Raw genomic sequence first — 26111 nt, forward strand, 5'->3', positions numbered from 1 at the left:
GCTCAATAGAACCTTCTAGGGAGGACCGAGTCAGGTGAAGAGTCAAATAAGGCAGGGAGCTCCATGATACGTTCCACTCTTACCCTGATCCTGTGGAAGCCTCTCAGTAGGAACCGTTCAGTGACATAGGAAAGACTGGTTCAGCACGTTGCAAGCATTGCTTGTGAACCTTGCTGAGGTCCTGTCACTTACTATTTGTCTGCGCTGCAATCGAGGTGTTATTGCAGCTTTGGGTAGGTATACCCACATTAGCTTTAATCTAACTAGTGTGGATAAAAATAGCAGTGAAGATGTGATAGCATGGGCTTCAGTTAGGACTGTACAAGCACGCCAAGGACACTGGACACATACTCACACAGCTGTTAGTCTGTGCTGAAGTCTGTGCTGCTGCATCTTTACGGCTATTTTTGTGTGAAGAGGTTGGCTGATGGAGTCACAGCGCTATTGATCCGACCTTTCTCTAGGCTTGGCTAAGCCCAGCCTGTAGATACATCTCTTTGGGAATGCAGATGGAGCTCTCATGGGTGTAGTTCAATAGCATTCTGGGGATGAGGATCCAATGGGCAAGAGATCTACACCAATCCTGTTGTCTGTTGTCACTTTCTGAATCCCTGGGATGGCCATGGGGAAAGGATTTGTTGAACACTTTTAGGAAAAGGCTTGTAATGAGATCGTTTGTCCAGTCAGTAGGTCTAGTGCTCTGGTCCTCCGACTCTAATCTCTCTTTCGGTTCAATGTGTTCTAGACCTACTGGATGGGGGTCTATCTGGGTTGGCTTCCTTGCCAGTAACTTATAGTCCTGCCTGTCCCAGGGCTAGGAGTAGGGGAATCTGGGATGGGTAGGGGGACCAGGTCCTCCTGCTCCACCGGGTCACAGCCCAGGCCCCTGAAAGTGAAACAGCATGTGTTGGCCTGGGTTCAGCCCACCGCCTGCTCACCTTCCCCTAGGCTACTGCTTACCACACCCGATGCCTCCATTTGGGGCATGCCTGCCATTGGGTAGAGTCTTTTGCTTCACATTCCCACAATCTAGGGGCTGATGCAGGTGACCCTTTGGTGCTCCTTACATGGTTCTTCTTCCCCTCCTGCTGCATAGCAGCGCTACTAAAGGAAATGGCTTCTCTTTCCCCATCTTGCCTGGACTGCCAGAGTTCTTGTTATATTGACCTTTTCCCCAGGAGCATGCTTGGCAGTGCCTGAGGGGAGGAACTTTCCTTGCCCAGTACTGCTCCAACCCTTCCCCATCTCAGCCTTAATGCGGGGTCTGTAAATCCCATCACAGGACGCTAGACTCTTTTGCTGGTTATATCTTGCAAAAATACATATTGTGCAATTTCCATAGGGTTTGTCTTGAAGCCATCTATTGATGTCACTAAATAGTTTTAAATCTATTCATTACTGGAATGGTGGGAGCTACTTCTTGATGATCTAGAAACTGATCTAGGAAAACATAAACCATGCACCACCTTGATTACATCAAACACATTAGCACTACAAAAGTGATTTTTCCTTCCTTCTTGTCAACTGTTGAGAATAGCCCACTTCCACCTTGATTGAATTGGCTCGTTACCACTGATCCCCCCACTTAGTAAGGCAACTCCCATCTTTTCATATGCTGTCTATTTATACCCTACTGTATTTTCCACTCCATGCATCTGATGAATTTTAAATAAAATAAGTTAATGGAGATATCCTATCTCCTAGAACTGGAAAGGACTTTGAAAGGTCATCAAGTCCAGTCCCCTGCCTTCACTAGCAGAACCAAGTACTGATTTTTGCCCCAGATCCCTAAGTGGCCCTCTCAAGGATTGAACTCACAACCCTGGGTTTAGCAGGCCAATGCTCAAACCACTGAGCTATCCCTTCCCCCCTGTGGCATTTAGCCCATGAAAGCTTATGCCCAAATAAATGTGTTAGTCTCTAAGGTGCCACAAGGACTACTCATTGTTTTTGCTGATACAGAATAACACGGCTATCACTCTGTAACCTATAAACCATCCTGAATCTCAACCCAAATCTTACAAATCTTGACCCAGACATTCTGAGGTTCACCAAGCATTAATTTTGATCATCTTCATGTAACACACAGTAGGTCGCAGAGATATATGTGCTTAGATAACCCACTGTCAAGAACCCAGAAATGTCAATGTCAGTGTGTGATTTAGGAATTAATAAATATAGCATATCATGTTAGCGGAGTGGGACAACTCATTCCATGTGAATCACAGTGACATGTTCCTGATCGTGTTGTTACAGATGCCGGCATAAAGAAATACAGGGTCATTTCTGAAGCATAACCTTTCCAATCTCTGGTATTAGTGAGATTAGTCAAGATTCAATTTTAGGAAATCACAGACTGTTTTAGTTTAAATTAACAGATTATTGTCTTGTCATTTCCTAAATCCATCCAGTTTGGTCACGTTCATATTGCCTATGGGATTATGGAGCCTCAACTTGTTGACTCTGAACACACCTACATACAGAAATGAGAAATTAATTTAAGTAACCTATATTTCTCTCCTCTTTCTGTAGCAGGAACCTCAAAGCCAAAGAGTTTTACTAGTAAGAACTTGCTTGGTGCATTGTTGATACAGGCATTTGAGGAGCTTAATGTGCAAAATTTATGATCATAAGAATTGAGAGAGTAGCTGGCAAGGGCTAGCTATAAAATGAGTTGTTACTGGAATACTTGTGGTATTATTTAAAAAGGAGGAAAGGTACAAAGATTCCAATAATGGTTAAATCTCAAACCACTGGCTATTGTTATGATATGTATTTGTTTTCTTTTTCCACAGCAAATTGTCATCTCTCTCCAAAATATATAATGTTCTGTTATTCAGCTTCAAATGTATTTTTTATGGTTCTATGAGCCATAGTATGATGTGAACAATTTTGACTTTTGGGGGTTTTTTTAGTTTAGAGGTTGGAATACTCATACAGTTCAGAGAAAAGAATGAAATAGCTCAAAATGATGGTTATTACAGCTGTGACTCCAATGCAAAGATTGCCAGCCCTGTGCCAATTGTAAGCTATTTTTCATCACAATTGATTCTTGTATACTATGCTGCTAGGAAATGGTTCAAAATGTACATCGTGGGGTCCAGCTGGTATGGTATTTATGTTAGCAATTCATTTTTCTTGTGTTGCCTCACTGGTATTTATATTTTCAAACTGCCTATAAGACATTTAAATTAGATCCAACAGAAGATCTTTTTCTTTAAAGTAAGCAGTGTGGAAAGGATTAACTATTATTATTATTTCATTATTATAACTGAGCACATAACTCTGAGGGAATAATTTTTCAGTTAGTTCAGCCTCTTTTTCTGTTGAAAAAAATATTGATTATCAATAACATTATAGTTTTCTCGCCTGGGTTCATTATTAAAAATTATTTGTTGCAATGGATTCATTTATTTACAATTATTTCATGGTTCACAAGCCACTAGTTTAATAAGCAAAATTTGAAGGTCAAGCTGTGTCAATGTTTTGACTGGTCACATTGATCTCATGGTAGTGTTTCTGGTCCCTGAATATAACTCTTAGAATCAGGAATCCAGTGTGATTTTTTAAAAGATTAAAATCTGTTTCTGTGAATAGTCTCTAGTAGTCACTTAGGGTATGTCTTCACTGCAATTAAAAACCTGTGGCTAACCCGTGCCAGTGGACTCGGGCTTGTGGGATTGTTTCATTGCAGGGTAGACTCCCGGGCTTGGGTTGCAGCCCATGCTCTGGGACCCTCCCACCATGCAGGGTCCTAGAGCTCAAGCCTGGAAGTCTGCCCTGCAATGAAAGAGTCCTGCAGCCTAAGCCCCGCAAACCTGAGTCAACTGACACGGGTCAGCCATGAGTTTTTAGTTACAGTGTAGACATACCCTTAAACTGACAATGGTCCCAGCACAGGTTGTAGAATATCAGCCTTGATGATCACCATGCAGCTCACACCCCATTTCCCTCATGTGCAGCCTAGGGTATCTGTCATATGCAGGTGAAATTATACAGCCTTGTTGCGTGTGTGGTTGTTTTCTAATTGGAAGTAATGCATGGTAGCTGCTGCAGCTCCTGCACATTCCAGAGCCAAACGGGGCTCTGTGCAATATAACCATTATGACTGACAGACTTGTCCTCATGGTCCATACATAAATTCACTTTCAGATGCCATACTCTGTCTTGGCTTGTTCTCCTTGCACCTGGCCTTAACACATTGCCTAGTCTCTATGATCTTCTTCACCCCTCCAAGGTTGTCTCTTGCTCCTCCTTGGCTCTATAGTGCTGCCTGGAACCGTTAATTAAAGCACACTAGCAATTTGACTTCCTCTACTGGCCCAAAGCTGGCATTCTTCCTCTGCACAGCAGGAAGTCAAAGGCAATATACATCAACTACATAAGATATGCTGATTACCTAGTTTGCATTGCTTTGAATATGGAAGAACTTCAGAACTTGCTTATTGCTGTGAACAGTGTCAATAAGAAATATGGAATGACGATCAATGTTAGAAAGGCAAAAGGTATGAAACAGTGATGCATAAGGTGGGCAACACCTATACCTTGATGATGGAACAAGTGAATAAGTTCCCCTATTTGGGGAGTCTAACAATAGACAGAAGATGCGATGAAGAAATCAAGTGAAGAATTCAGCTTGCAAAAAATGTTTTCAACAACTTTCAAATACTTCTGTGTTGCCAAATGCTAAAACTGCACATAGACACCTCTCCTGTAGGGATGTGAGAGCTGGACACTTCAAAAGGACACTGAGAGAAGACTCAGGGCTTTTAAGTTTTGGTTTTATAGAATGTTAAAAACTACGAATGAAGAGGCGATGAGAAGGATGAATTTTAAAAGAGCATAATTACATGCGACCCTAAGTAAAAGAATAATATCATTTTGTGGACACACAGCTCATCGATTGCAAAGCAACTCACTTCCAGCATTCAAACTACCAAACAAGATTGCAGGAAAACCAGGAAGAGGGAGGTAGAACAGCCAGTTATGTTACAAACATCATCTGATTGACTGGTAGACAAAGGAGAGTGGAAGTTTTATAACTCTGACATGACTGTGAGAGATAGACGTTGGTGGTCGACATCCTCCTCATTGGAGACATCACTTGAAGAAGACTGCTTGGAGCTAGAGCTGGGACATTTCTCATACAGTGCTTTTTTCGGTGAAATTAAAATTGCAGATTAGGCAACACCAAAATGTTCTTTGAATTTATGTCAATTTTGCCAAATTGTTTCGTTAAAACAAACAAAATAGAACATTTCCTTTTGACATTTTCATGGTTTGTTTCAAAATTTCCTTTAATTTTATTTTTAAAGTGCTTAAAAATGGCCAAAATCAAAACTAAATATTTAAATTTTGTTGAAACAAAGCATTGTGTTTGGCCCAAAACAATTTTTTTTTAACTTTTCAGTTTTCCAAAAATTTCTAAGAATGTTATTTTCGGTTCACCCCAAAACAAATTTTGTTTTAGATTTTTTTGGATTTTTCAACAAACTGAAAAATCCGTTATTCACCCAGCTCTACTTGGAGTTCCCAAAAAGCTAACCTCAAGAACACTGAAGATGCTCTAATTTTCTGTAATAACTCAATCCACAAGGTACAAAACATTTCTAAGGATTCTCTGATGATGGTTAATGTTCATTATCTCAAATGAATGTTCATAAAATAAGCATATAAAAGGGAACACATAGGTCAATATATAAGTTTTTGAGTCATGCTGTCTCTAAATAGCAGCCAAACTACAGGCTAATAAGCCTGGGAAATAAGATGCTAAGATAAAGAAGAATCAATTTCAGCAGTTTCCTGCAATTAGTTACATGTATTCTTCTTTAGGTGCATGAATTAACCTGGATCTTTCAAGTTAAGTGAATACTAATGTTACATCAGGGGTGAAAGTAACTTAAAGGACTTACTGGTACGCCGGAGTCCTGAGCAGGAGGCATGGCCTCAACTGGAAAAGGCGGGGCCTTTACATCAAGATTTAAAGGCCCAGGGGCTCCGGCTGCGGCTGGGAGCCCCAGGCCCTTTAAAGCATCCCCGGAGCTACCAGCTGCAGAGGCAGCTGGGAGCCCAGGGCTCCAACAGGGGGGCTTGGGCGGTGCTTTAAAGGGCCCAGGGCTCCCCGCCGCAGCCGGAGCCCCTGGGCCTTTAAATCTTGATTTAAAGGGCTTGGGTATTTAAAGGCCCTGCCTCTTCTGGTCGAGGCCACGCCCCCTGCTCAGGACTCCAATGTACCAGTAAGTCCTTTAAGTTACTTTCACCCCAATGTAATATTAGTATTCACTTAACTTGAAAGATCCAGGTTAATTCATGAACCTAAAGAAGAATACATGTAACTAATTGCAGGAATACATGTAACTAAATCGCCACCAGAGCCCTGCTGCCACTACCCTGGGGCTCCGGCAGCGGGGCTCGGGCAGCACTTTAAAGGGCCCGGGGCTCCCCACAGCGGCCGGAGCCCCGGGCCCTTTAAATCACTGCCGGAGCCCTGACGCTGCTACCCCAGGGCTCCGGCAGCAGGGCTCGGGCGGCGATTTAAAGGGCCCAGGGCTCTGGCCGCTGCAGGGAGCCCCAGGCCCTTTAAATCACCAGCCTGGGGAAGCTGTACCAGCTTACTTTCACCTCTGTGTTACATCATTATTTAGTCAGCCTTACTCAAGCTCAGTAGAAGTTTTCCTGATTAAACACTCAGTTGGAAGCTGCTAAGAGAGTGGTCATAGAAAAGCCAAAATCTTACTTCAGTGAAAAGATGAATGATCTATTCCTGCTTCAATTACAGTTGGATATGTAGGCCAAGATTTTCAGATGTAGTAGCCTGAATTTAGGCTCCTAAATCTTGGCCAAGACACTAATTACTGACTAATGAACATTCATGGCATGGTAATGTCTCTCTCCTTAGAGGTTTAGGGCCACATTAATACTCAGATAAGGTGCGCATTACACCAGATGTGATTCCATTCATTGAAACGGGCCTACTTGTGCAGTAATGTAATATTCAGAAAATTAGAATCTAGTCCATAATTAGTAGAATTCAACAATATAGACCTAGGCACAGCTTGAATACCTTGATCTCTCAAAGTGCTTTATTATACAGAACTGATGAACATCTGTCATTTGGTAGACACCCAGCTATCATTCCATGCCAGCATACTCCATGACAGCTTCCCTGATACTGAAGTCAAGTTTCTTGTTGGTGGTTTTCTGCAGAGTAGTTTGGCGGTATAGAAATCTATTCCTCTGATAAGTCAAAACCACAAGACAAACCTGTTATCAAAAACACTTAAACAGTTTTCTTAAACATGGTTTTAACAGTAAAGGTTGCCAAAGAAACATGCATTTTGCTCTCTGTAATTTAGATTTCATACTGAAATTTCAGTAAAATGCATGTCCCTAATTTGCCAAAGCACTTAAGCACCTGCTTAAATTTAAGTATATGTGCAAATACTTTCCTGAATGAAGATCCTTTCCTGCATTTGCTGTGGTTAGAATATACTCAATTTAACTAGTAAAATACCACCCAAGGGCCAGATTCTGTCACTTTTACTCTCACTGAGTCGAAGATTCATAGATTTTTATGGACACTGTGATTAGCTATAAAATTTCCTTTAGTAATTACTGTATCAAGTCCAAGCAGTGAAATCAGTAGGACTAGTTGTGGAATAAAGCACTAATCAATGTGAGTAAAGGTGGAAAAATCTGTCCCTAAAAGTTTAGATTAGATATAGATAGGAAGAAACATAACCTTATTTATGGAGCTATAGCTCTAATGTGTTTTACTGTATGTTTAGTACCATATACATTATGCTTTACAAAGATCAGTAATGAAATGATTCAGTGAACGAGAATAATAGATGAATAAAAGGTTAGGAATAAATCCTTCTTCTAAAAGGGCATGTACAAAACCACATAATAAATATATCCCAGAGGAAAAACTTGAAATGACAAGTCCACACATCTGCTAATCCATTAATTTAGTGCAAAGTTTAGGTATCTTTAAGGTTTATCTAGCATTCAGACTCTAGAACAGAGTGTCCAGGGTGGAGAGATCAGAACTCTGTAAAAAAACATTAAAACATCAAAGGGATTTTCAGTCCAACACAAAGTTAGAAGGAAATTAACAGTAACAGTTGCTGGCTATATTCCATCTTCAGATATAAATGTTGTGGCATGCACAATATTTTTAATCAGAGCTGTACCTTAATATTGTATATGAAGAGTTGGACAGAACTTCTTACAAAAATGTGATTTAATCTAGGGAGTGAAAAAATAAATTTAAAAATAAGCACACTCATTATATATCTACAAGGTGTTCTGCCAGTGAGCTAGCTTGATTAACTAAATGTTACAATGCCCCTTAAAGAAACATTTTAAATTCCATACATATAAAACTCATATGGATGAATCTAGGGAAATGGAATCCTTGCACTTCTGTAGGTCTAGGGACTTTTCTGTAGCAACCTGCATGGAACTTGGAGGGAGCAGCACAGGCTGTAGAATGGAAGAGTCTAGGGACGGAGGCAGGAAGTCATTCTGTGAGCATATAGCTGCAATTGAAGCATCCCTGTAAATAGTTCTCTAAAGAAAGAGCCAGTTTCATTTTACAAGCATGAAGTCCTTATGTGTTATTATCCAGCACATGGGACACAAAACACTTCCTTACACTGGATGAAATCCTGATTATTGAAGTCAATAGCAAAGCTTCCATTGACTTTGGGGAAGCCAAGATTTCATTTATATTTATATGTTTATATTTCTTGCTCCCCTCACATGGGCAGGGAGCAGAGAATTCTTGTTTGTTTGTTTTTGTTTTGCTGATGCAGGCCTTAAGTGCCAGTCTCTGAAAGTGCCAGTCTCTTTCTTAAGCTTTTCTAGGTGTTCAAGATGCAATAGACGTTGGTACGGTGTTGGCATATGTGAAACATTGAGGGTCTATGATTAAACTTAACTTTTGTTGTGTTGGAAACAGGAAAAATGTGTTTGTCTCTAAACTGATATTCTTTCAGAATGAAATCATTAGACACAGCTATAAAGCAACTCTCTGTTAGACATTGAAATGCACCTTCTGTACACAGTGACATCTTGTGGTTTTCTCATGGACTTCTCCCTTCTGTAAGTCTGAAGAATTCTCTTTACTTGACCAATTGCAAATTCTGTGGGAGGAAGTTTCTCTCTAAATTATACCTGATGTTTCAATGAATTATTTAGCCGTGATAATTTATCTCTGCTAGTAAGACATTTTAAACTATATCCTGCACACAGCGTGACATGTTAGAGACATGAAAAGAAAAACACTTTCACTTATTCCAGTTTCACTCATTTATCACTTGCTAACTGAAAGGCAGTTCCCTTTATTTCACACAAAGGGAGATTGTGGTGCTAAGAGGCCTTAAGTTCAAATTAGCAATGTTTACATTGTGATTTAAAGCCAATCTCTACATCAATTATTACAACAGGAGATTTATTTTAAAATAGTGTCTCCCCTCACCCCCGGAGTTGATCTCTTCCTCTTATAAGAATTACCAAGCCTGTAATTGCTCCCATATGACTGATTAGTGACTTTATGTCAGGACACTGCTCTTATATTTGAAAAATCTTCTAAAGATACAAGCTTTGCCAACAGTCTTTCTGAATGAGGCTCATTCTATTGTAATTAGAGCTGACCAAAAATTGGCAAAAAAATAAAACTGAAAACATTCCATCAATTGTTATTGCCATTTTTTGTGAAAAATTTTTATTACAATTTTTGTTGCCATTTCAATTTCTTTTTGACTAGCTCCAATTCTGATGCACATCTGCTAAGCATCCTAGAGGACTCTATGACCCCAGTGTTCATAGTCTTAATAATCCTTAACACAAACTTTCTGCTGTTTTGAGCAGAGACTAAAAAATGTTGCCCCTTGCTCTCCTCTACTTGAGAGCCAAAATCTAGTCCTTCCCCCTCTGATCTAAAGTAAATTAAAAAACTTATATTTAAAACAATGAGCAGATAGAGGGGGTGAAACCCTGATCCTACCACATAGAGACATTTGGTAAAAGGCTGGCCTATCAGTTTAAAGAGATTAACAAGGGAAGAGTTGGATTACCAGCAGAGGGGGTTGCAAAGTGGGCAAGAGAGACCACCAGAAGATTCTCACGGTTATATCACCATTTCTCTCCATGTTTAGGACTCCAAGCCTCCCACCTCTAGAGGGACAGTGAATGAGGTATATCCCTGGGACTACTTGTATGAATATATGCTCGCCAATGCCAGTAGGGATTGCTCAACATAAGTTCAGTGCAAAGCAAGGTCTTTCTTGTACCCATGCATGTATGTGTGCGTGCTTCCTGACTGTGCATTTTTAAGAAACTCTTAATGTACAAAGTGGTTAGTAAAATGGGTGAAACACAGAAGTTGTGCCTATGCTGTAGAGTGCAATCTAGAGTGTCCAGGATGGCAGGTAGACTCTTGGGGTGGCATTAAGTAGATGGCAAAACATAAAGAAGTGGAGAGGAGAGTGAAAAAGCCCAGGATCAAATGCTCATTTTAGTTACACCAGCAGAAAACTGGGGTAATTCCACTGATTGTGGGAATTATCCTGGATTTACTCCAGTGTAACAGATCAAAGTTTGGCCCATCTGGGGAAGAATTAGAAGATGACAACAAAAAGCACAGAAAGAAGATGACATTTTTGTACCTATTATAATAAGTCATCTGTGTGTGGGGGGGTAAAACTGTGGGCCTGATTCACCACTGCGATATTCCAGTTTTATGCCAGTGTAACTCCATTGATTTCCATGAGCTACGCTAGAATAGAGCTGGAATAACACAGTGGTGAACCAGGCACTATGACTTCTTTCTGAGGGTCTCATGTTATAAATAAATGCATCAAGATTTACTTTTGAGATTTAAGATGGCTCCATAGTCCCTTGAGGAAAATTACAGTCTCAGTATGTACGTCTTAGGGGACTGTTGATCCTTGTAAATTATGAAAGAGGGTTTCGTTTCATGTCCAGAATTATTATGCAGTCATCAGAATTATTATGGGTCGCTAGGTATTGCTGCCCCTCTTATGCAGCCAGCACTCCTGCCAGATTTTGTAGTGAGACTCACTCCGATGGGGCTGTCTTTGCAGCAGACACTAGCATGTCTAGAGGAAATGGCTCTATTGTATTTTTTTGTTTTAAAGTTCATTTTAAAAATTGCTATTAGATGGGATTTATTCTAACAAAGAGCATGGTTGCTCCTGGTCGGCACTGCTAATGTTTACTCCTTAATGTCTGATGCCGGAAATGCAGAACTAGGCAAACATGATCAGGCTAATTTATCTGGAGGTAAAGCTTTTAAATGGGCAACCAGCTGATCCATCTGACCTATGGCATTCCTGGTGTTAATGGGTCTTAGAAACCACCTGGCAGGGATAAAAAGCCAGGAGGTTCTGGAGTTATATGCTGTACAAAGTGGGGCTGTGCTGAGGTTGATTAGGTTTGGGGACACTTCAGCCAACTGTGTTTGGGCTGGTGTCTGTTGTGCAGAGTAATATGTAAATATTAGAGCTAAATTAACAATACACCAGGGCACATCCATTTCTCTCACATACAGCCTGAGTCATCAGGCTATATGATGGAGAAGTGCAGGTAGACTAGGGAGATGAAATCTAGCCTCCAGCCTGGGATTAGGGCATGAGATCGCAATGCAGAGCCCCTCCATGCCACTTGATCTGTGCCAACTCAGATACAAGGGTCCATCCCCTGGCCTGCCCCTGTGCAGCCCTCCACAGTAGCTTATGTCAGACTTTCAATGGAGGCCCCTTCCTCAGTATTCAAGGAGTGTGCTGGCACCATTACATTGCAGCTCTTCCTGCAGGTCCCAACAGTTTTTGCCTTATGGAAAAGTCCTACAGAATTTAATAGAAAATTGTACATTTTTTCAATCGGCTTTTGGACCATCCGAAATTATTGAAGAGAGAATTCTATCCTTGGCATAGAATTCTATAATATGGTAAAAACTGTGTAGAAAGAGTGTAATTCTCTGTGGGCCGGTAACGGTGGTATTTCAGTTTTATGCTGAAATCAACCCCATTGAAGTTACATTGACATAAAGCTGGAGAATCCTCTCCTACAAGTAGTAAATTCTGTAAAACACAGGTAGATGTCTGTGGGTTCAGGAGTAGGGGTCTAGATTAAATACATTACTTTACAGCAGTGCCTGGATTTAATTTGAGTCATTAAGTATGTTGTAACTATTTTTATTTTAAGTAAGGCATTCAGAGGCCTTGGTACCTAATACATAAGGAATATTTATTATTATTTATTTTAGAACAGGCAGCCTAGTCACTAGCTTAGAAAATCCATGGCATGTAACTTTGTATTAGATTCTAGTGTCATGACTTTTTTAAAGGCCACAAACAGTGATATACTTGATTCAATTTATTAAAGCAATACTGATTAAGGCCCTGACCCTGGAAAGTGATAAATCCTTGCGGAATCTCATTGGTTCCAGTAGGGCTCAGTACAGGCGTAAGTGTTCATACAAGTCAAGCTCTTTGCAGGATAAAGGCCTAAAAATGACAGGCAAAATGGGTGACTTGGTTCTTAGCATTAATCAGCCAACTGTGCCACTATGTTACTTACTCTGTTCTCTCAGATTAACATTATTATGCTCTAGAAATCCCCTGAGCACACAAGGCATTGATCCATACAGTCTCTCCTAGCCTAAACTCCAGGAGCTCCATTGGTGAAGGTGCCTGACTCAACACACTACAGTGGGTTTCATATGCTACTAACCTACCAACAGCACATTGTAGAAGAAGCAAGGGAAGAATGGCCTGGGCTGGTGCTTCTACCCTATATTTTTTATTAATATTTCCTGTACAAATCGTGTTATTAGGGTTCCCTGTAAGACCAAGCAATAATTTAGATGCTGATTAGAGTATGAAATGCAGTGGAACTGTAAAATACTTACTCTCTTGTCAGCCCTAGAATAAAGGAGGAAAAAACTGCCTCCAGCTACACTTACCCTGGCAGCTGGGATATTGTAGTTTAATGAGGCACTTTTTCAGTGCAGAGGTTTACAGAGGCACACACTAATGCTCAGCAGGATTTGCCGTATTTCTTAGTAATTAAATGAAATTACATACGCCTCAGCAGTAGAGTTTTCCTGGAGAGACATAGACAAAAGGAAACCAGACAATTCACTTTGTCAAAGTGTTTCACATGTTTGCCTGACTAGATATTTTTCAATTTCTTAGCTCAGTCATGCAACAAGATAGCTTGAGAAGTGGTTAGAGCAGTATGGAAAATCCTCACTACAGGTTAAAAGCAGAGAATGTAACGTTTTTGAAATTGGCTTGATTTTTTTGTTGTGTGGAAAATAAAGGGGGGCAGAAAATAAATAATACTAAGACATTGAATTTCTAAGCTACATTCCATCTGAAATGCTTTCTGAACACCAGTTAATGTAGCTGCATAACATCCCCTCGAAACAGGTAGGTAGGTATCACTCATTGAGGAGGAAACTGAGGCACACAAAGGAAAGCCAACATTTTCAGAAAATTGCACATTCATCTGCTCCCATAGGTGGCACAAGAAATTACCAATTATGTCAGAAACTAGTCATTAGCTCATGCAGTTACTGAGATTGTATGTTTAACTGCAGCTATTGTCTGTACAATTTAGGTGCACAATTGCAGATGCAGTTTTCTGAAAACATGGGCCTAAGGGACTTTCATAAAGTTACACAGAAAATCCAAACAGAACATGTCCACTGAGTGCCTGAATCAAGGCCTTCCATGTACCCTAGTGAGCAAAGCTTCCTTTGCCACATTCACACCCCAAGATGGTCATGTTGACATACAGAACTAAGAAGAACTGAATCTTTTTTTTTCCACCTAAGAAAATGATAAAATTTCAGCACAAGTCAAATTCACAGACATCAGCATTTGGTCCATTTATTTCACATAAAAATAACCAATTCATATTTGCTGATAGACATGGCATTATTTTGCTAGAAAGAAATTTTGACATGTGAATACTAATGAAACAAAAACTGGTTGAACGAGTTTCCAGGAGCGGTAACCTTTGATTTCTCTCTAGTTTAAGCTTTAAAATCCCTTCCAATGTAACGTTTCACATAATAAGCCAGATTCCTGGCTCTGTTCCACCTGCTTTGCTTGTTCCAGTGTCACAAAGTAGCAGAGCTGGCACTAGGCATAAGCAGACTATACAATTGCTTAGGGCTCTGAGCAGCTCAAGGGGGGCCCCTATTAATTATTAGTATATGTTGTGTGTGTATATGGGGGAGGAGGTATTTCTGCTTAGGGCCCCCAATGGGCTAGCACCGGCATTGCAAAGAAGCCAGAAACCCTCCAGCTGATGATTCTCCCAGCCCTATTGAAAAGCAGGCATATCTGGAGGAGGATCGAAGGACGGCACCACAGACTGGTGGCTGAGCCTCTTGTCCATGTGGCAGTGGAGGGATGTGCGTGTAAAAAGGGCTTGAGGGATGCTCCAGACCATTAGCACCATATCCATTGTGCACCCGAACCAGCCATCAGCTATCCAGACCCATTTCCCTGGGGCTCCATCACTTTGTTTAGCTCCACTGAGTCTTCTCTTGCAGTAGTAGTGTATACAGGCACTTCTCACTGCATGGACAGTGAAAAAGGAAAAAGCCAAGACCAAAATGGAGGGGTAGTGCAGTAGGAATGCAGCTGCTTCAGAAGCAAACAGACAGACGATTGGAGCTGCTCAGAAAAATTTCCTGTGGAAAATTTTGACCTTTTAGTGAAAACAAAAAACAAAACAAAAAAAATTCAGCCAAAAAGTGAAAGGTTTTGTTTTTCAGCCTAAAAGTGCTTTATTTTCCATTTCGTTTCACTCTTTCACGCCTTTCCTTTTTCTAATGGGAAAAGGGTGTTGAAATTTAAAAAGTAAGAGAGTACAATTTTAATCTCCAAAGTAAAACAAATGAACCCAACCAAAATTAAATGAAAATTTTTGAAATATGAAAATTTTTCACTGGGGGAGAGAAAAAAAACAGTTTCAACCAGCTCAACTCCTGAGTCCCTGTCCAGTGTCATAACAGCAAATTTATCCTTCCTCTCTGCTATTTAATAAACAGTTGGGCTGCCCAGGCTGAACCCAGGGCAGAAATTGATCCTTTGTTGTACAGGAATATTGCAAGGGGCAAGGTTGCCGGGAGAGTCTAGTGTGACCCAATTGTGCCTCCTAGTGGAGTAGAGTGAACTGCAGGGTTTTTTCTGAGCACGCACACACATTTCTCAGCAATTATACCTGCCACTCACCGAGCTTTTTCTGTGCTGGCAACTGCTCTCTGCAACCTGTTCTGCCTTCCCTGTGCCCAACTGAAAACTGGAGCAGAGGTTTTTATTTGTTCTTACGACTGGAGGAGGAAGCAGATTACTTAGTCTGATGAGATATGATTTTGCAGGATGACTCCATTGGGAAGCCCACTGGTGAGATCAGAGGCCAAGTCATTTAAAATATGTCACCTCGTGCCCTGCACAGTTGCCGTGAGTGCATTAAGTCTATCCGATGGGAGAAGAGGGAAGGGAGGCAGATGTGTAATGCTCATGTTTCCTGTCTCCATTCTCATTCTAAAGAGACCACATTGCTCTCTGCACAGTATGGTCATGTTTCTTTGCAAAACTAATAGGGATTTGCTGGGAAACTGATAATCAAATATAGCTGTGGTCGTTCTGACTGCCACCCAGAGCATGGCCAGCTTCTGACCTCTTTTATAACAGGGTGACTCTGGTGTAACTCAACTAACTGCATGCTGATGTGGGTATGAGGATATGTCTGTGCTAATAAGCATTAGAAATTGATCTGCGCTGAAGACTTTCAGTAAAAGAATTCCCCAATGTGTCTTCCTCCATTTTGCAGAAATGTCACTGGGCCAAATCTTGCACCTTTCCCTCAAATGCCAGTGAAAGTGAGTGGGAGTTTGCAATGAGCAAGACTCTGATCCTGAAATGGGATCTGGGCAGCCAGACTCCTGCATCTGGCTGGACCCCCCTTGATTTCAATGGAGCTCCACAAAGTGCAGAGATCTACCTCCATGAATCTCACTTCAGGATCAGGCCTCATGTAAGACTGTTATTTATGTAGATAGACTGATAAAAGTGCCCATCACAGGGCTTCAGGTTTGAGCCCTGGGTTTATAAAAATGGAACACTGCTCTTTCTGAAACCACTGAGCAAAGTGAAGCCCTATATTTGAAGTCTTTGTTTACTCTGCCAGAGACTGAGCTTTACTTAATTCACATGAATTTAGAATCCCTTGAGCTTCAAATGTTATTAAGAGTCGACAAACTTTTCCCACCTTTCTTCAGCACAGGTGTGGTAAAATCAAATCAAACCTTCACCACTAATTTCGAGTGCATCTGCTTTAAAATATCTTGGGTACATACAAGTCTGTTCCCAGCTATCCAAATCCATTTCTAATATGCCACATTAAAATCCAGTATGGAAAAATGCCATATATTCAGATTTAAAATGTAATAAAATGATGTATAGTTGTATGATGGAAGAACATGGAGTGACACAAAAAATACTTACAAATAACAGAGTGTGATGAAATCTGTAAGGGAAATTATAGCAGGTGTAAATAGCCTGAATTTCAATTCATAAAAGCCTGGCCAAAATAATTTTCATTCTTAATGAGGTAATTGTCAGGGTATTAAATGTGAGTCCAAATAAATGTCTCTTTTTCTGTATAATCATAACAGACCTTGGGTGAAATCCTGGCCCCACTGTAGTTTTGTCATTAACCTCAGTGGGGCCAGGATTTCTCCTTTCATTATTAATCAGCTCCAATATTTATGACTTGTTTTAAATCATTCCTTGAACTCTCTCAAGGGGAGATAGCACCCAAAGAGCAATTTAGTAATGATATCAAGCTACCCACTCTTAACTGAGTTCATGGGGATTTAGCAATTAATACCAAGTCACCATAACAACCCACAATATATTGAATTCTGTCATTCACTTGGCTTTTTATTAAGGAGACAGAGATGCCTGGTTCAGTTAGTTCACAAAGATCATACTCTTCCCCTTCCTGCCTGCCTTTTCTTCCATTTCTCTAATGACTTGGGTCTTTTCTGTATGGGGGAATTTCCTGACAGAACTATACCAGCATAATTATACCACTATAGTTATACCAGTAAAATTCACCATGTAGACACTCTTAATCGGGACTACAAGTGCCTTTTTCCCAATACCGCTTCTACTGCTTTCAAAGCAACACAAGCTAACTCAGAAAAAGGCACTCATTCTTAAATCAAACTGTCTCCATGTAGGTATAACTATAGCACTATAATTACACTGGTATACTTCTGCTGGTTAATTTCCCCATGTAGATAGCCCTCAGTTGTTCATTCACTCCACTTCACTCTCCACTCTTTGCAGTTCTTTCTCACCAAAAAAATCCATCCTTTCACCCCGGGCTCACTCCCACTGTCCACTTCCTCTGCTCCTAGTGTCATGCAGCGGAACACATTTGTGGGAAATCCTGGGACAATGTGGACATCAGGCTGCATGTTGACCAGGCCTTATCCGCTCATCCCTCTACTACCTCTACTATACATTTGTTTTCCCCTTCTTCAGATCTTCCGTATTCTTTGCCAAACAGCTCCATTTCTCCAGCTGCATTGATTCTTTCACCCACAACTCCAGCCTCTTTCCTATACCTTCAGCATCCCCATAATACCTTCTGCCCCATCCTTACTCTCTGAGTACAATCTCACTGACTGAGATTGATCAGATCCATTGTAACTTCTCTTTCCCCCCCTCTTCTTTCTCCCTTACCCAAAGGCTAAAGTTTATAGTCTACTCTCTTCCACCAAACTGTCCATCTGTCCCATTGATCTCAACTCCTCCTGGCAACTAATCTCCATCACCACTGCCTCTCCAACCATCGCTCCCTCTTCTTTCTTCCCTTCACCTCTCAACTCATTGAATGCACTGTTTGTAGCTGCTGCCCCAAGCCTGTCTCCTTTAGCTCTAAGCTGAATCCCCTCCTTTCTGTTTCCTGATCTCCCCACTCTACTGAAATTGCAAACACAATCAGTCATATGATTTCAGTGACTTAATTAAAAAATAATTGAATGGATTTTGTTCATTCCCAGATTTTCACAGAGGTGCGATGCTGGATATTTGGTGCTGATTGCATTAGAGCAACTTAAGTGGCTTTTTCTAAACCTACACATGGTCAAATCCTGTTCATGTTACTGACTTCAGTGTAAGTGCTGCTGTGAGTAAGGTGAACAGGCTGGTTTAGCAGTAATGTCCATTGCTGATAGGTGTAATGTGACCCTGCTGAAAAGAACGGCAAAAGTGCAGGCTCTGTTGAGTAGAGCTGTGCAAACCTTAAGTAATGAAACTTGAAACCAGACAAAATTTTACTGGTTGCAGGTTTTGTTCCCAGCCCAAGGCTCAGCTCCAGTTTTGTTGCGAAATTCACAATCCTGAGGAGATTTAAGATGGAATGTCACCAAACTCAGCTTTCACTGACCTTTGTTCTGAGCTTTGGATTAATTCAAACTCCAGCTCAAAATGAAACATGGGGTCCTGATCATGAAAATCCTTGACACTCTCAATTCCCATTGAAATCAAATGTCTCTCTTACCCACATTAATGATTTCCTATTTAGTGATTCAATCTTTAGCTCTCCAAGTGCTTTACGAAGAAGTGTAAATATCACTATCCCCATTTTATAGATAGTTAACTGAAAAATAACTTACCCCAGGTCACACAACAGGCCAATGGCAGGAACAGGCCCCATGACTCTAAGCCTAGCACCCTATCTGCTGGCCCAAGGCTGCCCCCTTCTTTAGTAATGAACTCTAATATTTAGGGCCTGTTTTAATTCACCCTTTATACAGTGGAATATCAGTACTTTTAATGCATGTCTTATGCAGTCATATGTGGAGGAATTGCAATTAATCAGTTAATGTTTGTGCAGTTCTCAGATACCAAAGAGATGAGCACCATAGAAAACACTATAAATAAATTAATTAAATATATTCTTCCTGGCTCTGATACAATAATCTCTCTCTCACTGGGCCCTATTTTCTCTTCAGGTACGCATGCACAAATTCACCAGACTTTAGTGGGAAGTGCACAGGGGCATCTTAGGATGGAAGATCTTAGGGTGGGGCCCATGTGTCTTTTTGGTGAGAGATTTGTCGCACTATATTTTAATGTCACTTTATTTTAGAGCTCTATAATTATGTGGCATCAAAGGTCTTGCCCAGTAGATAGTGTAGTAATTGGCGAATCATCCTTGAGGACTGACAACTTACTTTTTGACCAATTGATTGCAACTAGGTGTTAGGATGCAATTGACCTCCTATCCCAGGCACAGCATTTCACAGTGTAACAGATAAATTATAGGAGGTATTTACTTTCTTTAGAAGTACTACATTTAGGTCATTGATGGAGACAGTGTATACCATGTAAATTAACCAACAGCACTTTGTAATACCAAGAAACACTCCGTGGTCACTTCTGACCCTAAACCAGTGTGCTATCATGAAACTTTTAAACTGTAAATTTAGAAATAATTATATTTAGAATTGCTAATTTTATGTATAATTATAAGGTACTCTTCAGTGATGTCATTTTGCTGTTATATTAACAATTTAACAGCTTGTAGCTGGTATGAATGATTATTAATTAATTTCTATTTGTACCCATAAACTACTAGGTGTTTTGCAAACATAAAAGAAGGTGAAGTTCCTGTCCCAAAGGCTTGCAATCTAAGGGACAAATTTTCAAAAGAGCTCATCATCGCCTATTGTTCTGAACAGGAGCTGTTGAGTGCCGAGCACTTCTGGAAATCTGGCCAAAGCACTTATATGTTTAGAGGGTGTTGATCTCTTTGACCTACAGGACAGACAAAGGCTAGGTGAAACTTGTAAATCAGTGGAGTTATTCCTTATTTACAGTGGAAATACTGTTGAGATCAGAATACGGTCCACAATATTTGCCCTGGAAAAAACAAGTTTTTGGTACTCCCTTTTCTCTAATTGAATCTTTTCCCTTTTATAGAAATAGATGAGAAGAGAAAGAACAACTCACAAGGAGAAGTAAGTTAGTTACATTTTTTAAATAGTGGGCTATTGTTTAACAACCATTTTGAAATATATTAATTCTTGTTTTGCTGGTTTATACAATTGTTTATATTATCCGGCTTCCATAACTGACACAGCTTTTACTGGATGAAGCTTCTAGATAAATGGCTTTGTACAGATACCTGTTGCTCCTTTAGTTCTGGTCAATTTCTCCATTAGTCTCTATTCAGGTTAATGAGCACAGCAAACGTCATTCAGTAGTACAGGGGAGATTAGGGATTCCAAGCTTCCTTTCTAATTCTGTATGAGGGCCAGAACTAGTGCTCATTGAAATCAATTAATCTTTCCATTGACTTCAGTGGATGTTAGCTCAAGTATTACGTTTGCAATGAAGTCTAAGGTTAGTTCCTCCAGTCCCATCTCTCTCTCCCCCAAACTCTCCCACCTCCCTTCGATCTCTTTCTCTTGTTCTGGTGTTTTAGGGAGGCAAGCACTGCTTTAAATAGCAATGGGCAGTATTGCTTCAGACTTAGATCCAAATACAGACTTCTGAAGCCTTGCTGTGGTGAGGATCAATGGCATCACACACTGAGTGTCAATAGCTCTCTTTGAATACAACAAATGTTTTATTCATAAACAGCATCTTTCCATCCATTATGATACAATAGGATAATAGTATTGGCCTTATTTATGTGAAAGTGTTTTTCCTAAGAGCCAACTTAAATTAATGTCTGTTGAAAGACTAGATCTGTTAGAAAATACACTGACAGTGTACTAATCTCAAACACGCAGAGAAACATAAAGAGGCCTTTCAAGTGAATATTTAAGAAAATGATGAATTTCCATTGCATCACTATGATAAAATACAATAGGAAATTGATAAGATGAAAGAATAGTTCTCTTAGGCCTTGTCTACCCAGTTTTTGTACCTCTATAATTGTTTTGGTCAGTGATGTGACATTTTATGAAACTATTATACCTTGTACAACTCCTAATATAGATGTAGTTATGCCATTTAAAGGGGGCTTATACCAGTATAGCTTAGTCCCCTTCCCATACAGAATAAAATAGATGGTTATAGACACTTTTATACCAGTATAATTACATCCACACAATAGCTTTAGCTATTCAGGTATAGTTACATATTAGTTAGATACTGGAATAGTACAACCTTTGAGTGTAGACAAGGCCTTAGTGTTGTACCAAACTTAAATGTGTCAGCAGAATTCCCTTACATCAAGCCCAACTAAAAGCATATAATTTGAATGTTTAAACTATTTATTATTTTAGGAGAGTTTCAATAAGAACATAAGAACGGCCATACTGGGTCAGACCAATGGTCCGTCTAGCCCAGTATCCTGTCTTCCAACAGTGGCCAATGCCAGATGATTCAGAAGGGATGAACAAAATAGGACAACTATTGAGTGATCCATCCCCTGTTGTCCAGTCCCAGCTTCTAGCAGTCAGAGGCTTAAGGAAATCCAAAGCATGGGATTGCATCCCTGATTATCTTGGCTAATAGCCATTGCTGGACCTATCCTCCATTAACTTATCTAATTATTTTTTTAATCCAGTTATACTTTTATCCTTCATAACATCCCCGGCAATGAGTTTGACTGTGCATTGTGTGAAGAAATACTTTCTTTTGTTTGTTTTAAACCTGCTGCCTAATAATTTCATTGAATGACCTCTGATTCTTGTGTTATGTGAAGGGGTAAATAATACTTCCTTATGCATTTTCTTCACACCATTCATGATTTTAGAGACTTCTATCATATTGCCCCTTAGTTGTCTCTTTTCCAAGATGAAGAGTCCCAATCTTTTAAATCTCTCCTCATATGGAAGTTGTTCCATACCCCTAATCATTTTTGTTGCCCTTCTCTGTACCTTTTCCAATTCTAATATATCTTTTTTGAGATGAGACAACCAGAATTGCACACAGTATTCAAGATGTGGGCATACCATGGATTTATATGGTGGCATTATCATATTTACTGTGTTTTTATCTATCCCTTTCCTAAAGGTTCCTATCATACTGTTAGATTTTTTGACTTCCACTGCACATTGAGTGGATGTTTTCAGAGAACTATCCAAAATGACTCCAAAATATTTCTTGAGGGGTAACAGCTAATTTAGACCCCATCATTTTGTATGTATAATTGGGATTATATTTTCCAATGTGCATTACTTTGCATTTCTCAACACAGAATTTCATCTGCCATTTTGTTGCCCAGTCACCCAGTGACAATCTGTTGGAAAAAAAGAGGTCTCGTCAGTTTGATTGTGCACTTTTATGAATGTCAGTATTTCTTTAATTATTCTAGAATTGAACGTGGGAACATTACTTTTTTGGATGCTTTTTTCTTTTGGATTATCACTTCTACTATTTATTTATTTATTTGGTTGCACTATGTCTTTTACTGAATGATGATGAAAATAAATCTTTCATTCTTTCAATTCATGTAAATTTATATTTCCCATATGGGTAGCAATTTTATATGGAATGTTAGTTGTATAAGATACTTTCTTTTAATGCTGAAAAACACTTCTTTATATCCAGGCTTGTTTTAAAACAAAGTTGGGCCTATTTTACCCAGGAACCAAAAGAACTGCCTGAGGCCTTGTCTATACTACCGCGGTAAGTTGACCCAAGTTATGTGGCTTAGGCCGACTTACCGCAGAGTCTACACCACGCTGTGTAAACCGAAGGTACTCTCCCATCGACTTCCCTTACTCTTCTCGTAGAGATGGAGTACTGGAGTCGACCAGAGAGTGCTCTGCCATTGATTTAGTGGGTCTTCACTAGACCCGCTAAATCAACACCCGCTGCATCGATTGCAGCAGTGCCAATCTACCGGTAAGTGTAGACAAGGCCTTAGACACAATTCTTTGTATCTAATCATGGCTTTTCATATAGGTAGGTGGCATCCCAGGAAGTGGGATCTGATTCATACAACATGCCTTCTTTATGAAGAACTCTTACCATTGATACCGTTACCTTTGTGAATTCTGAGCAATTGTACGGTGTAAAGGTGCTTTAGTTCTGGATATCAACAAAGGCTACAAAGTTTGTAGATGTAGGTGGGTATGTATTCAGATTCTGGGGGTTACTTCAGACCCATATCTACTATAAGGTTGGCTGCGATCAGGTGAAAGGGGAACAATATATATTCCACAAGGCAAGAAAAGTGTTCCCAAAATTGCAAATCTCCCAGTTTGTTTTCCAAGTAACATGGATATTTCTCTATTAGAAGTGCAAATGCCTTATTCAAGAGGGCGTGCTACATGAAATATTACTGTAACACACGTGAAGCATATCCGGAATAACCACACCACCATATTAGATAATTATTGTCTGGATTGTCTACCACTGCCTGAAGCAGAACTAATAGGAACTCAGAGGGAAAACAGGGCTATGTGAACAATACAAGCCATGTTGGGAAAAGAGGCAATGTAGAAAGACTGAATAACTGATAACTAGCAGACTTGATTTCCCCCACCTCCCCAGGAAATGGTCTGACATGGTTTGACACTTTCCTTCTATGTTTATTTAACCTCTTTCTCTTATTCCTAGTCACAGAATGCCTCCCCTAAGCAGAGGAAGCAAAGTGTGTACGCTCCTCCTGCCATCAAAGGTACTGTTCAGGTACTGTTTCTTGTTATGCTAATGCATGTTTTGTTTCTGCCCACTGATTTTCCATCATCTCCCTAGAATAAAAATCAAGAACTAGATAAACAATGAGTACATTTGCCCATGGATAACTCAACCCAGGAATGGTTGGTTGCTTTAATCCTTATCTACCTGTGCATCTTATCTATGTATTTTCATACTTTGAATTAATTTCCCTCCACTTTTTCCTCTTGAGGTATCCTAGCAGCACTGGTATAAAGCAGTCATTACTTCTCAACTTCTAAATGCTATCACCAGCCTGTGGTAACACATGCTTAGATCCCAATCGTTCAGACCAGTACTTATGTTTTGAATGGAACTACTTGCATGAGTAAGTGTTTGCAGGATCTAGCTCATACAGTTCACTCATTTAGAGCATTCCTTGGTGTTGTATCTTGCCTTTTGGGCATCTGCTAAAAGGATGGAAGGCCAAAGCTGCACACTGACGATCTGATCCTATGAGGTATAGAGCTCTTAGGCTGATATCATGAGGAATTGAGAATTCTCAGCATCTCCCGGGAGGGGTTTGGCCCAGATCCTCTAATATATTTAGGTGCCTAACTCCCATTGATTTCAAGTGAAGTTAACACTAAATACCTTTAAGGATCTGGTCCTTAGAGATTTTCAGAATTTGCACCTGAATATGAGCAACAGGAGTGGAAGTAGTGATCAGGACTCGTGAACTTAGCCATGGTTTCTGAAATGATGCTGAACAGTGTTTGTCCTTGGCCACATTTGCAGCTAAGTATGTTCAGAACTCACTTTCACCTTTGATTGACACTTATTGCCAGCACTGGGTCGTTTTCATAGTGCAGGCAAGGGTCCATTCTTGCAAGGTAGAAAGTGTCTCCTGCCAGGTGCTGAGTGTCCTCAACTACTATTGCTTCTAATAAATGTAAGTGATCACATAGTAAAGAAGTGGAATGACTTTAAGTTAGCACTATTTCCTATAAAGCTACTAAATAATTGTGAAATACCCCATACTATAATATGGTAGTTTAGCCTATAACCCAGGTACACATAACTTGTTCCATAATTTGAAATCTCCAGCTCTGCTCACAGTAGTAGCTATACTGATATTACCCATGTGCATGGGAATTATGTACCATGTTGGGGGTAATTATTTACTGCTCTGGGTTAAAATTTCATTTATTGGATATTAGAAATATATTGCTCTATCCAATTATATTGATTCTCTAAAAGAAACAGCCTTGGTATGGGAATAATGTCTATTAACCTCACATATTGTCTTGCTGTACACTAAGTTCAAACTAAAAGCTGTGTAAAAAAGTTCTGGGTGTATGCAAAAGTTCAATTTCTGTATTTCCTCATGATGATCTTGGTTGTCATAGGCCCACAAGCTTTAATATCCTCTTGGGGTATCAGGTTCGTTTAGAAACTAGAGTTGCTTACTCGTTCTTTAGGATAGATGTAGGAATGGCTAATTTCTATTGAGATCCTCACTGCAGAGTGACAGATTTTCTAGTTAAAAATTATACAGTTTTCTCTGAGGTAGAAGAGCTCACAGCTGGGCTGAAATGGTTTGTAAATAAAACAAAGCAAAACACCACACGGCCACAAAGTTACCCCTAGATACTACAGATCAGATACTGCTCCCAGTCACATCACTGTGAACCTGAACAACTTATCAAGTAAATGAATTACTTTAATGTGAACCAGGAATCTTTTAGTTCATGCACCCAATGTTCAAACAGGCGAGTTACAGTGCAGCACTTTGGTGTGCACTGCTCTTCACACCCGAATAGTCCAAACTGTGGGGCAGCATAGAATCATAGAACCATGGGGATAGAAGGGACTGCAAGGGTCATCTAGTCTAACCTCCTCCCAAGATGCAGGATTTGTTGTGTCTCAACCATCCAAAGACAGATGGTTATCCAGCCTCCTTTTGAAAACCTCTACTGAAGGAACTTCCATGAACTCCCTGTTCCATGGTTCTATTGTTCTTACAGTTAGGAACTTTTTCCTGAGATTTAATCTACATCTGCTGTGCTGTACTTTGAACCCATTGCCTCTTGTCCTGCCCTCTGTGGCAACAGCGAACAACTTTTCTCCACCTTTTTTATGGCAACCTTTCAAGTATTTGAATACTGCTATCATTTTCCCCCTTAATCACCTCTTTTCCAAACTCCTCTTTTCAAGTTCTTCAGACTTTGCTCATATGGGTTGCATTCTGTGCCTTTGATCATCTTTGTTGCTTGCCTCTGGATCCTTTCCAGTTTCTTCACATCCTTTCTATATATTGGTGACCAAAATTAGCTGCGGCCTAACCAGTGCCAAGTAGAGCAGTACTATCACCTCCCGTGACTTGCATGCTATGCCTCTATTAATGCAACCTAAAATTGCATTTGC

General features: G+C 40.1%; 1 protein-coding gene across 2 annotated transcripts in view; it reads left to right on the top strand.

The window, feature by feature from the left end:
- Positions 1-26111, top strand: part of PPP1R1C (protein phosphatase 1 regulatory inhibitor subunit 1C) — an 82769-nt gene that overhangs the window by 15350 nt on the left and 41308 nt on the right. Inside the window, exons 3-4 of one of the 2 annotated variants that reach the window (XM_024204060.2) lie at positions 20049-20086; positions 23646-23717. In XM_024204060.2, the coding sequence (XP_024059828.1) occupies positions 20049-20086; positions 23646-23717 (110 nt within the window). The remainder of the gene's footprint in view (positions 1-20048; positions 20087-23645; positions 23718-26111) is intronic. The other variant, XM_024204059.2, reaches the window with a different exon arrangement.

Source organism: Terrapene carolina, unplaced genomic scaffold (assembly GCF_002925995.2).
Source record: "Terrapene carolina triunguis isolate 2854851 unplaced genomic scaffold, T_m_triunguis-2.0 Scaffold62, whole genome shotgun sequence".
Taxonomy (NCBI): domain Eukaryota; kingdom Metazoa; phylum Chordata; order Testudines; family Emydidae; genus Terrapene; species Terrapene triunguis.